The 13,417-nt window shown below is 38.3% G+C and overlaps 1 protein-coding gene across 1 annotated transcript; it reads right to left on the bottom strand.

Moving 5' to 3' along the window:
• Positions 1-1,164: 1,164 nt before the first annotated feature.
• sc5d (sterol-C5-desaturase) lies at positions 1,165-12,582 on the bottom strand. Its single transcript, XM_008428596.1, has 5 exons — positions 12,495-12,582; positions 8,408-8,619; positions 7,757-7,889; positions 6,586-6,686; positions 1,165-3,896 (listed from the first exon to the last, which is right to left on the bottom strand). Exons 2-5 carry the CDS (start codon positions 8,615-8,617, stop codon positions 3,462-3,464), a joined length of 879 nt encoding a protein of 292 aa, XP_008426818.1. The 5' UTR covers positions 8,618-8,619; positions 12,495-12,582; the 3' UTR covers positions 1,165-3,461.
• Between the last annotated feature and the right edge of the window lie 835 nt (positions 12,583-13,417).

Raw genomic sequence — 13,417 nt, 5'->3', positions numbered from 1 at the left:
TGTGTGTGCAGGTGTTTGCATACGACCCCTATGATGACTCCTACCAGGCCGTCCCCATGACCGGATACCACACCGTCTACATCACACCTGGAGCGGGACCAGGTAAGATGGCTSAATGACAAAATCAGCRAACAAGAAACTGAGATTAATCTCAGAACATTTCTAGACAAAATGAAAACATTTCTGAGTTTAAAAAGTTGTAAATTTGAGAGAAAAAAACTCAAATTCTGAAATTAAACTTTGAATTTTTCTCCAAAAACTTAGAAATTTATGAGCTCCAAAAGGTCAATCCAAAACTTTAAGATCAATCTCAAAAATTTCAGAGCTTGAAAAGTTGAAACTTTATGAGCTCAGAAAATGTTCAGATATTGTGTAGAAAATACGTTAAATGAATCTAAATAAAACATTTTTTGCAAATGTTTGACTTTTTGAACTTTTTTGTCTTTCCTAGAAAATTTGAAATTAATCTGAGAATTTCAGATTTTTTTTTGTGCAAATTTACAACTTTTTGAAATCTGAAATTTCTGGATATGATCTTTTTTCTACTAGATTTACATCATTTTGAAATCAAAGATTTGTTTTTCTAGAAAATGTTTGATATTCACCTCAGAATTTCTGAATTTGTTCTTGCAAATTTTCAGCTTTTTTGAACTCAGAAATTTTAGATAAAAAATAAATAAAAAAATTTGAACTTTTTTGGCAGAAATTTCCTCCTGTTTTTCTCCCATCTACAATGGCTCTTATATGCCATATAAGATTTTAACAGCAATTAAAGTCCTTGAACTTTCCTTTCAAAACTTAACCAGTCTGATGAGCAAAAAAACTTGTTTGAGAAGCAAACAGATAGGATTCAGCTGTAACAGCGGCTGCTGTGTTGTTGTGTTGAAGGAACCCACCAGGTGATCGTCCAGAGGGATCCGTTTGATGGAGTCGCAGAGAGCGTGGCGCTGGGATTACTGGCGGGCATGGCGGCTGGGGCAGCCATGCGGTCCTTCCTCTGGATGCCCTTCTTCTTCTGCTGAAGGCGCCGGTCGCTCGTCTCCTCCAGAGGACTCAGTCGCCTCAAGGAAACGTGTAGAAAAGCTTCTCCATCACGGTTTACTTTTCTCTTCAGGAGCAGTTCTGAATCTGAAACCAAAAGGCTGCTGTGTATTTATGTTATTCATTTATCCAGGACATTACAACTACCCGTGGACATTTCTGAAACAACACGCCAGTTTTGTATTTAATGCTCTTTTATCTGCTGTTTTATGTTTTACAAGCTTATAAAAAAAAATCAGCTCATTTCGAGCATTGCTCAGTGTTAGAAGGTATATCAATAAATTAAGATAAATGCTAATTTTCTCCTAACTTGTTTTGCTTTCTGTGAGTTCCCATGGCAACAGTCACTTAGCTGGGGAAGATGCAGGTCTGTCCATACTATAAAAATAAAACTACAATGTTATTTTTACGGTAATAAACCAGCAGCTGTGGTTGAGAGAAACACAGTAAAAACTACAGTAAACAAAAAGTGTGAAATTTACAGGTTATACTAAGTTTAGCATATTTTCACTGTTTTTATAAGTTTTCTTTGTAAACAATAAAAAAGTGATACTGTTTAAACCAGTGGATTTAGCAGGATGATGTTATAGTACAAAGTGCAAAGTACTCACAGTCGATAAATCTTTACCGGGAAATGTTGAAGAMAAAATGTGTTGAAACAGGTATAGTAGAATAAATCTTGTTTTGATACATTTGTGTAAATTTGACAACCAAACATGCATAAAGTGTTTTGAATATTGGAGAATAATCCTGATTAGTTCAGTGATTTTGTTTTGAGTTTAGAAACAGCATAAATAGAGAGTTTGGAGTAAATCAACTAGTTTCTGTTGGATTCTGAACAGAAGCTAAAATGTGAKCCAAAATTCTGACTCAAGTCAATTTAGTTTATTTTATGGCACCAATTCACAATAAACAAATTGATGCATTAAGCATTGTGGTGACAGTGGAGARGAAAAACTCCAGSACAACCAGGTTCCTCTTTTTGATCCTAATGTGGTAAAAGAATAAAATTGTTTGTTCAGCACATTTCAATCAAGTTTGTATCTGGAAACCTGTGATGTGACCTTTAAACTCTACACAGCAGAGAATATATTTAATAAGAGAGGCTGGAAGTTCACACCACATGTCACCAACAACCAGAGAAATCTACAAGTACAAAGAAAGGGAGCCATTGTACCTAAATTATGTTTAATAAATGCRTCAGGATTTAGAAAGCAATCGTTTTTCCAATGAGCAGAGAGAAATATCTGCTGGTTTAGTCTGGACTGGATTTAAAGGTTTCTTCAAACAGGAAGCATCTCATGGATAAACGTTCCATCAGAACCTCACTGTTACTGTTACAGTAGCTGCATTTCATTGACCATGTAATTGCACAATTTGACATTTCAGAAATAAATTTCATTAATTGAAACAAGCTAATTTAGGAAAGTGTTAGCATGATGCGGTTTTTCAGCCGTATTGAAATCTGTTTGTTTTGCAAAACTGCAATGGAATCACTTAAACTTATTCCTGTGTGATTTTCATTTTGTTTCTTAATTAATGAGAACAGCGCAATTGCAAAATTTTATTTTTCAACATTAGCAGAACAGCGACAAAGTTTTGCGCACATTTGTAATGGAAACACAGTTAATGTTGTGCAACACCGGTTCCAGAGTTAGGCCCAGTGACCGACTRGAGCAAAGATGTGAGTGGAAAGGAAATAAATTCACAGACTAACCGGCCATCACCAGCTGTTCCTTACAAGAGTCCAAAACACAAAGATGGGCTGTCCAGAACCTGAGGACCTCTCACAGAGAGCTTTAAAAACACCTGGAGTTAGCAAGCAGCTGTTTCCACTTAAAAACAAGTGCTGTATTGAAACTAGAGCCTGGACAATAAATCAATATCAATAGAATATTCAATATTTAGAATATTCACCAAACTCTAATCCAGAGCCGAACGGCATTCTGGGGGATGTAGGCAGAGGAAAGGCTTTAACCGCTTAAACTCTCACAGCTAGATAAGCAACGTGAGTGGCATCAACTAACTGGTTGCCTAGCAACAACTTACTGAGTAACATACACAGCAGCAGTTTCAAGTTTCCCCACCTTGTCTGATAACTGCCTACAAATAAAAAATGACGTGGAGAGAAAACTTGATAAAGTCACCAGTTTGGCAATATTTCAGACATTTACAACAGAAAACTAACCAATAATTATTGATAGACTAACATGATGAAACTCATTTATCGTGATAAGTTTTTCAACCCCAATTTAAAAAATGTTGACTGCACAAAACTCCACTGCTGAAGGAAAAAAAACACAAAGCAAGTTGAAGCTCGTTCATCAGGATCAGCTTATATGGCGRACATGAACTTTAAATATTTCCTCTCAGTTTTGCAACTGATTATCGAATCGTCTCTGCAATCAATCCCAACTCTGCTACTCCTCTTTCCTCTGAGCGTGTCCGTTCACTTCCTGTTTCCCCAACTTTCCCTCTGCCTGCAGTTTCCGAACCAGCTCCATGGGGCCTTTCCCCATGAGAGCCGACGGGTGCCTGTAGGAGCCTCCCAGCCGGTCCCACAGGGTGAAGTACTGGCCGTAGTTGTAGTCAAAGAAGAGGTGATGGTCGGTGTGGTGGGCGGAGCCATTGATGACGCCGGTCAGGCCAACAGGGACGCGGTAGTCGCCGTCATGGATGGAGATGGTCCAGATGTTGACAAACACATACAGAGCCAGGTAGAGCAGCTTGTGAAGGGGGAACAGGAAGGGGTAGATGTGGTAGGGCAGGCCCTGCAGGAAGCCGTCCACCGGGTGGAAGGCGTGGCTGGCGAAGGGCGTGGTGATCTTCCAAATGTGGTGTGGCTTGTGGAACATCTGTTGGAAATGAAGAGAACGRTGATCAACACATAGTTCCCACAGGTCTGAACAGCAAGTGATCCGTGCCATCTTAGCTAGCAGCTAAAAGCTACATTGGCTAAGCTAATTTTTCTAGTTTGGCAGYAAGTACTACAGTAAATATCACTGATACACTCCTGATCAAAATCTTAAGACCAGTTAAAAAAGTGCAATAATTTGCATTTTGCACTATTGGATCTTAAGAAGGTTTTAAGTAGAGCTTCACAAAGTTAAAAGAAGAAATCAGCGTAAGAGACAAAAACTTTTGAGCGGGGAATTAATTGAAAACTGCATTTACAGTCAAACATGATTTTTTCAGCTGATCAAAAGTTTAAGACCATAGCTCAAAAACCCCCGAAAACCCCCAAAACAGAAATCAAAGTGTCAAAAAAAAGGACTCGGTAATGAGTAACTCCACCATTCTTGTTGATGACTTTAAACAATCGTTTAGGCTTGATGCCAGTGTTTCCAGGAGGCTAGTGGGAACRTTGCTCCAAGTGTTKAAGATGGCTTCACRAAGGGCATCCACTGTCTGGAACTGATGTCCATTTTTGTAAACTTCCCTTGCCATCCATCCCCAAATGTTCTCAATTGGKTTTAGATCCGGGGAACATGCAGGATGGTCCAAAAGAGTGATGTTATTCTCTTGGAAGAACTCCTTTGTCAGGAGGGCATTGTGAACTGCAGCATTGTCCTGTTGAAAAACCCAATTATTGCCACACAGACGAGGCCCTCAGTCATGAGGGATGCCCGCTGCAACATCTCCACATAGCCAGCTGCTGTTTGACGCCCCTGCACAACCTGAAGCTCCATTGTTCCATTGAAGGAAAACGCACCCCAAATCATAATGGCGCCCCCACCACTGTGCTGTGTACAAAACATCTCAGGTGGGATTTCCTTGTCATGCCAGTAACGTTGGAAGCCATCAGGACCATCAAGGTAAATTTTTTCTCATCAGAGAAGACAACTTTCTTCCACCTTTCAATGTCCATGATTGGTGCACCCTTGCAAAGTCCAAACGGGCAATTTTGTGGCGTTGAAGAAGACGTGGGCTTTGAAGACGTTTTTTGTTTCTGAAGCCCTTCTCTCGCAGATGCTGTCTGATGGTTACTGGGCTGCAGTTAGCACCAGTAATGGCCTTAATTTGGGTAGAGGATCGTCCCGTTTCTTGACGGACAGCCAATCGGATCCTGCGGCTCAGAGCTGGTGAAATGTTTTTGGGTCTACCACTTGACTTTTTTGTTCCATAACCCTCAGGATCATTTAAAAACTGCAAAATGACTGTCTTACTGCGTCCAACCTCTCAGCAGCAATGGCACGTTGTGAGAGGCCTTGCTTATGCAGCTCAACAATCCTACCACGTTCAAAGTCAGTGAGCTTTTTTGGTTTTGCCATCAGGTCTTGACAGTGTAAAGGCTTGACAGAAAATGACATGGAATCCAGATTTTTGCACAGATTTTGGCTTTTAAAGACTATGGTCTTAAACTTTTGATCACCTGAAAAAAAATCATGTTTGAGTGTAAATGTAGTTTTCAGAAAATTCCCTGCTCAAAAGTTCTTGTCTCTTTCACTGATTTTTTTCTTTAACATTGTGAAGCTCTACTTAGAATCTTCTTAAGATCCAATAGTGCAAAATGYAAATTCTTGCAATTTTTTGATTGGTCTTAAGATTTTGATCAGGAGTGTATTTATCTCAATGTTACACACAGATGAGTAGACACTCAAAGGTTGTGATCAAGTTGTAATGTAGCTCATAAGTTAGATAGGAACAAGGCGAGAGATAGTTCTAAGCTTGTGGCTTGCTTATTGTTGTCATAGCAACTTCATAGCAACTGCCTGCCAAGATGGCCATCAGTTACAAAGTTCACAGAAAGTTACAAAGTTCACAGGAGTGTGACGTCACATGAGAACTGTGTATCCAACCTGACAAGAATATTCTACTAGAAAAGGAAGAAAACCTCTGATCAGAAATCCAATTAACTTATTAATAACTCATTTTTCTCATTGTCTGACATTAATTAGATGAAACATTTCCCGTTTTAGATTAACTGAAACACTTAGAATATTTAATTACATTTAAATATAGTCTAATTTAGATTGAATATTAAATATTGAATATAATTTCATTTATATTTAGTATTTAATTTCCCTTTGGGATTAATACATCTGTATTTGAATTATAAACGGAGTTTCTTTCCGATTTTTCAGGTAGTTAATATTAAGGTTAGACTAAGAAATTGTTTTCTTTTAAACTGCAGGAATAAATTCATTACTTTATCAGAATAAAGATGCAATATGACCAGGAAAAAGTCATAATATTACGACAAAAATGTCACTTTATGAGAAAAAAAAAAGCTTCAATTGAGTTTTTAAGATCTGACTAGGTCGGACAATCTGTGGTTCCTTCTTCTAAATCGACTCGTTTCAAAGTCCTGCTGCTGATCATAATTTAGCGCTGATGTTAGAGCATCAAGTTTTTCCTTCTTTGTAAAACATACCAAAGTATAACTTAATTTTACCGCAATGTAGGAGTTCTCAAAAAATTAGGACCTTTCTCATATGAGTACGATTTTATTCTCATATCACAGCACCTGTTCTTATATTATTGCTCTTGTATCATATTGACTTTGCTCTCATAATATTACGACCTTCCAACAGGTTTACCCACCTTGTAAATAAGCTTGTGGTGCAGGAAGCGGTGGATCCAGTAGATACACATGTCAGTGAAGAACAGGAAGGAGATCATGCTGAGGAAGAGACCGGACCAGCCTGAGAGCACAGAGGAGACGTCAGTCCCACAGCAGGAGGACGCAGAGACAACATGGAGGACGGTCAGACAACATGGAGGATGATCAGACAACATGGAGGACGGTCAGACCATAGACATTAATACGTAGACGCCTCATGGAGCGCTGAGTCGTACATAACAGCGTCCGCCATCTTTTATGTGGCAGCAGAGCGATCGGAGCTCCTTAGGTCCTGTGCTGTGTGGACCTGTTTCAACCGTTTTACGAAACAAACTGGATTCATTGGCATTATCTTTCACAGGTAAGGATGAAAGATCAGAATTACTTGACTTTGCAGCCATAAATTCGCTTCCAAACAACAGAGAAATATTTCCTATGTAGCTAAATTGGCGCGAAGTAATCGCTAATTGTTAGCGTAGTAGCTAACGTTTTCATACCGTTATCTAATGAGAGAGAGCTGATGAGAAACCGCTGTTAGAGGAGAAGTTCATTAAAGACCAGGGGATTGATTGTGTGAGGAAAGATCAGTCAGGATCAGAGCTGGAGCTGCTGTTCTGTTCTTCAGCCTGTTTCCCAGCTCAGCTTCACCATGTCGGTATTTAGCTATAAAGATGCTACGAGTCAGAGCCCAACATGCTGAAAATGTCTTTTTATGAATGTGAAAGAAACGTATATGTATTTTCTATTAACTTTTATAATTTCTCCTTTATCCTTGGCTTTAGCTTGTGAACCAGAACGTGTCAGAAGTCATTGGAGTTCTCCCAGTGTGTCCAGCAGACTGAAGCCTGTGACCAGTGTTCCCAGTATAATAAATAAATGTTTTATTCTTTTACTTTTTGTGTACTTTTAAATATCTCAATCTGAAGTATTAGTCTATTAATACAGCTTATGTAGCGAAATAAAAATAATTTTCTCTGTTAGAATTATTTTCTCTCTTTGCTGTCAATAACAGAGTTGACATACTGTAATAAATATTTTTCTCTGGAAAAAAGTAAGAAAAATATGTAGTTTAATGTTTGACAATGACTCATTTATAAATCAAAAGTCATTTCATGGAGGACGATCAGACAACATGGAGGCTGCTTTCCTCACCCAGCGGGGAGTCGCTGACGTTGTCGTACAGCTTGCTGTAACCTCTGACCTCAGCGAAGAACAAGGCCACGGTGGGGATGCTGATCCAGGGCAGGGAGGTCATCGCATATTTAATTTCTCTCTGARCTTGATTCTGGGAAACAAAGGGAAGATGACACATGTTAAACAGAAGTTCAGCAGTGTAGAGATGAGGCTGCCTGGCTCTAAGCGGGTTTATTTCAGTGTGGTTGGACGCTGAAAGGCGACATGAGGGGTTCAGACTGGGAGCGTATCGGGACATTCGGAGAAGCTGCTTGGTGGTTTACTGGTGGAAGTGACTGCATTATCACGCAGGTATCAGTTATTAAAATACTAATAACTCTCTGTAAACAAAGTTGCTCATTAAGCTCAGAGGAAAAAAAGAGAGGAGGAAAACAAACAAGCATGCAAATGGAAATTATTAATTTATCAAACGATTCATTGATTTATTGCTTATTTCCAAACAAACAAACTACTTTATTACTCAGATCAAAACTATCCACCTCTGAACAGAATATCTGGTAGCTGGCCTTTAAATCTCTCCAAACATGGAGGGAACAAAGTCCRCCGGTCTGTCCGGTTCTGCAGGGCTGCCAATCATTCTGTTACTACGGCAACCGTGAGACGACATACCTCCAGGAAGTGTGGGTGTTTCATCAGATTGTGATCAAAGATGAAATGGTAGCTGATTGCTCCCAGGCCGAGGTACAAGATGGCCGCCCCGAGGTTGGTCACCACCAGGAGGCTGAGGATCTGCCGCAGGGCGCCGTCCTCGGCCCATGTCTCGGGGTAGACGTAGGGCGTCAGGACGTAGTGGTCGGCCACGTTCAGCACCAGATCCATGGCTGCTTCAAACAGAGAAACATAAAAAATAAAACCTTAAAAGTGAAATAAAAAAACTGAGACTTTAAATTAGGCCTGTCACAATAACAAACAATGCTACATAAGTTATTGTGATAAATAATAATGTTGTTGTTTGGGGAACATTTTCAGGTAATGGCATAATAAAGCAAGAGCACATTCTCAAAGATGAATAAACTTTAAACTCCAATGAAAATTTAACACCGGAACTGTTTAATTTTCTGTTAAATATTTAAGTTTCAAATATCCAAAAATAAATAAACAAAACAACAAATAAAATTAATGATGAAGACTTTGTAAACAAAATTGTCCTTCAAAAAAAAGAAAATAAAAAAGGACAGCTTAAGACCAAAACATTATACAGTTTTTAGTAGATAAATCAGGCAAATGAAAATTTTTGAGCTCGTTTTGATTTATCATGCAATTAATTTATTTATTACTTATTGCAACAGGGCAACTTTTAATGTCTGGTTTTAGTTTACTGTGCAAACATCAAGAACTAAAAGTGAAAGCTTTTCAAGATGCAGCTGAAAGGCTGCATCTTGAACATCTGGGACATTATTTAAAAGTTGATTTCTTTCAGTAACTCAAGTTTAGAAGTAAATTTTAAAGTTTTATTCACACCTGATGGTCTGATAGACTCGGTTTGATTGGGATCAGAACTTCATCATCTGCTCCATCTCCAGCTGCTGTGGTTCTCYTTCTCTATGCWYTGWGTCAAACCAACCAAACCCTTTGAGCAACCTGTTCCCCTCCTCGCCTGTGGGGGCGCTGCACCAAGAACCACTGAAGGAAACGACACAAAAACCTCAGATGAAGACTCTGAGGGRAATTTCCTTCTTCACCAAATGGAAACAAAAATGTAGTGCCGTCATATTTTTCAAAATGTTTCTTCACAAAACATTTTTTGTTTAAGTTTTGTGAAGAAGGAAGTTGCGCTCAGTGTCTTCTTCAGAGGTTTTCATGTTGGTGCAGCGCCTCCACAGGCGAGGAGGAGAACAGACTGCTAAAAGGGTTTGGTTGGTTTGACACAATGCAGWGTGACAGAGAACCACAGCAGCTGGAGATGGAACAAAAGCTTCAACTTTGGTTCCATCTCCAGCCACGTCTGCCGAACTACAGGGTGGAGAAACAATCAAATCCATCTGAACCATCTGACATCGGACCGCTGAGCAGCTGAACAGAGGAACCATTGTTGACATGCCAGCTGATCAAAACTTAAATCCAAGCTTCAGTTAAGATTGCTATATTTGCATCAATATCTTCAAAAATCCACATTAGTGAATAACAGACATCCGTGTCCAAAGGCAGCATAAAAACGGATCCGCAGGTTTCAACAGAGATCAAAGACGAAAATCATTCAAACTTAACCCTCCTATTATGTTCGTTTCTGAGGTACAGCAATAATGTTCGTGGGTCAATTTGACCCGGGGAGTGTTTAGCCATGCTATAGTGTCAGAAACCAAAAAATTCCTCCAAACATTTTTTTGTATCTGATTATTAACTCCAATACTAACCATTTCAATCAATATTTGTGCAATGATGTATTTTTATTTCTCACAAATAAAGGATCAATGACGACAATTTACTCATTTGGACATAAAAAATGTGATTTTCAATTTTTTATGCCCACTGAAAAAACCTAAACACAAAATGACACTAACTATCCTTGAAAGTGATTTTTTGTAAATTTTTTATACTACTTTTAGATTTTTTTTTTTTTTTTTGAAGGGGTGATGTTTATAATTGAACTTGAGACACTTTTCTGCTCTGGGTCAAATTGACCCGCTGATTAAAATCAAGACAAATGAGTCCTGAAGATGATCCTCCAGCTGGATTTCCAGTTTAAACCTGCATGTTCAAAACAAAACTGGGTTTTTCATCACATGCTGCCCAGATTTGTATGCCATATTTAGCTGTGTGGAAGGCATATATTGCCTAAATGAGTAGGGTYGCTACTCATTCTCTGCATCCCTTAGACTGGCTGTTGACTCATCTTTTGACATATATACTCTGGTCAGAATGAGGACCTCCACACCCCACCAAATATGCATGTAAATGCATTTGGTCCAGCTCCTTCCAGTTCTTTCCCAAAACTCTCCTTCCTTTAAGATTTGTCATTTCAACAATGATTTTCTGTATTGCACTAGGCCTGAGTGCAATACTGACTTGATGTCTATAATGCGAGTTACTGCCGTCCTAGTCAACCCTGGAATGATCAACAAGAAGTTCCAGCTCTTCCAGGGTTGTTATTTTTTTATTTCCCTGAGGCTCATTTTCTGATCTCTGACAGTGACGATATCACATGTACCTTCAGTGTGTAATGTGTTTAGGACTCCCTTGCAGAGAGTATTTATGTTCCCCTCTCCACTTATACTGAGTGTCCAMTCAGTGTGGGTGGAGTTTGTCCAGGGGAACAGAAAAGGTTCCTGTCAAAAGTTGTATGAACACCTGCTTTCTGGCAGCTTCCTAGTGAAGTAAAGAGAATAGTGAAAAAGTGGGTTTGTGTGCGTGTTTAGGTATGTGTGTGGTGTGGGTGTGGTGTGGTGTGGTGTGGGTGTGTGTGATGAAATATGTTCATCACACACACCCAGGGGAACACCCAGGGGAACATGTTTCTTTGCACCTCATAGGTGCAAAGAAAGAAACAAATAAAATTGGACTTTTTTTTTACCTTTTTACCCTTCAACTTGACTGCCGGGTCAAATTGTTCGGGTCTATGTAACAAACAGACCCAGGGGGGCTGCARAGGTGTAAAATGAACCATTTTCATTTTATACATAGAGTGCACCTATTAGGACAAATAGAAAAAGTTTCATGCAGAAAAAATACTCCTAACTATTTAAAAAAAAAAATTTTAAATTTGAAACGGATCAAATTGACAGGAGGGTTAAAGCGGTCAGCATAAAGTAAACTTCCCCCATCACCTACTTACTAAAGCCACCAGGTGAGCAACAGGTGATCGTACAATCACAACCAACACCACGTAATCCAGAGCTACGTCTATCACCACGCCAGATGTTTTCTCCTTGGCTTAGGTAGGACTCTTCACACAATGTCATATGACGTAACGACTCATATGACTTGCAACAATAATTAATTGCAACAATAATTAATTTCTCTTTGGAACCAGTAAAGTATTTCTGAATTGAATTTAAGAGACGCTAAACCCAAGGACTCTGACGTAAGCTGCAGTCCACACCTTCAGTTGGCTTTTCCTCATAAGTCTYATCAAGTTTGCAGTTGTCATCTGTTGCTACACTTCTTCCTTCCACCAAGCTTTCCATTAATATGGTGAGTTGGAGCACTGTAAGCTGTCAACTTCTTTACAAATAAACTTTTGTGCTCAGTCAGCAGTTTTCTCTGCGAGATCAGACCAAAAGATTTCGCTACAAAAATAAAYAACTTTTATTAGTCGAATGTAAAATTGGACTGAATTTATGGTTTTAATAGCTCTAAAAGCCATACTTCACTAATACATTGCCGTAGTTTRATTACTGGACTCCAGATTATTCACTCGGCGGGGAATAAAACATTTCATAGCCCGTCTTAAAAGTAGGTCAGTTACTATTCCCTTAAACAGAGCAAGACTCGTTTAACTAAAAGTTTTGTACAAATGCATTCATTATTAAACAGAAAAAAACAGTAAAAACTAGTACATGGTGACATAAATTATTATTTTATAGAAAACTATCCGCTGAACTCCCAAGATTTAAAACTGGACGAGAAAAACGTAACATTTCCAGTAACAGACACCAAAGATTTCTCTGAACGTTTGACTTCGTATTAAAAACATGAGCTGTGGTTTAGCAAAGTAAATTTTTAAGATTTATAGAGCAGTTCCATCGGAGCTACCCACCTTCCTGCCGCTGTGTTGCTTGTATCCAGTGTCAAAGGTAAGGGGCGTGAACGGACGACTAAAGGAAGCTGGCGGACCAATTACAACACAGCTAAACATTGCTTCACATGAGCATAGACTAATCAGCGTTGAGCAAGCCACCCATGGTAGGATTATTGTCGTTTCTGATTGGTCGACAAAGAGGATCTGATCATGGCGTTACAGACGGAACGACAACTGGACAAAAACAACAAAAACAAAAACAAAACTACGTAAAACCTAAAAAGGTGATGAAAATAGGGAATCATGAACAAAAACATTTAAAATACTTTAAATAAGTTTACAAAAATGTACACATATAGAATAATATAAACACATTGAAATTATACATTTATACTAAATTACTTTAAAAAAAAAAACTATATTATAATTTACAGTAAATTGTCTGCACTTCACACAACAGTAATTGCTATTTTTTATAGCCTTTGCAAATCAGTCATAACAAATTTTGCTTTTTCTTGACCAAAGAATTACAAGAATTTTTATTGTCAAAGTGAAAACTGATTTCTGCAAAATAACGACAATTAAGTAAAATTATTTACCATAAAAGCAGTCAATCTGGATTTTTTAAAATCATAACTTTGTTTTAAGTTATTAAATATTTTTTCTTTGCTTTTTAAAATATGTGTTAAAAYAATGTATTTAAATTGTATTTTTGATGCTCATTTTATGATTGGCTGCCAGTCAAATTCATTAAGCTGCTCTGTATGGAGCTAAATTGGGGCCATAAAGTTCGTTTCATAGAAAAAAAAATGAAACWGAAAAAATATTTTGAAAGTGAATAAAAAATGTTTGAAACCCAAAAAATAAAGATTTGAAATGGAAACACTTATGACAATAAAATGACCAAAGAAACCGACACAGATGTGAAAAAACACCCATAA

The sequence above is a fragment of the Poecilia reticulata genome, linkage group LG14, assembly GCF_000633615.1.
Source record: "Poecilia reticulata strain Guanapo linkage group LG14, Guppy_female_1.0+MT, whole genome shotgun sequence".
NCBI lineage: Eukaryota > Metazoa > Chordata > Actinopteri > Cyprinodontiformes > Poeciliidae > Poecilia > Poecilia reticulata.
The sequence above is the reverse complement of the archived record's forward strand: the minus strand, read 5'-3'. Positions and strand labels throughout refer to the sequence as shown.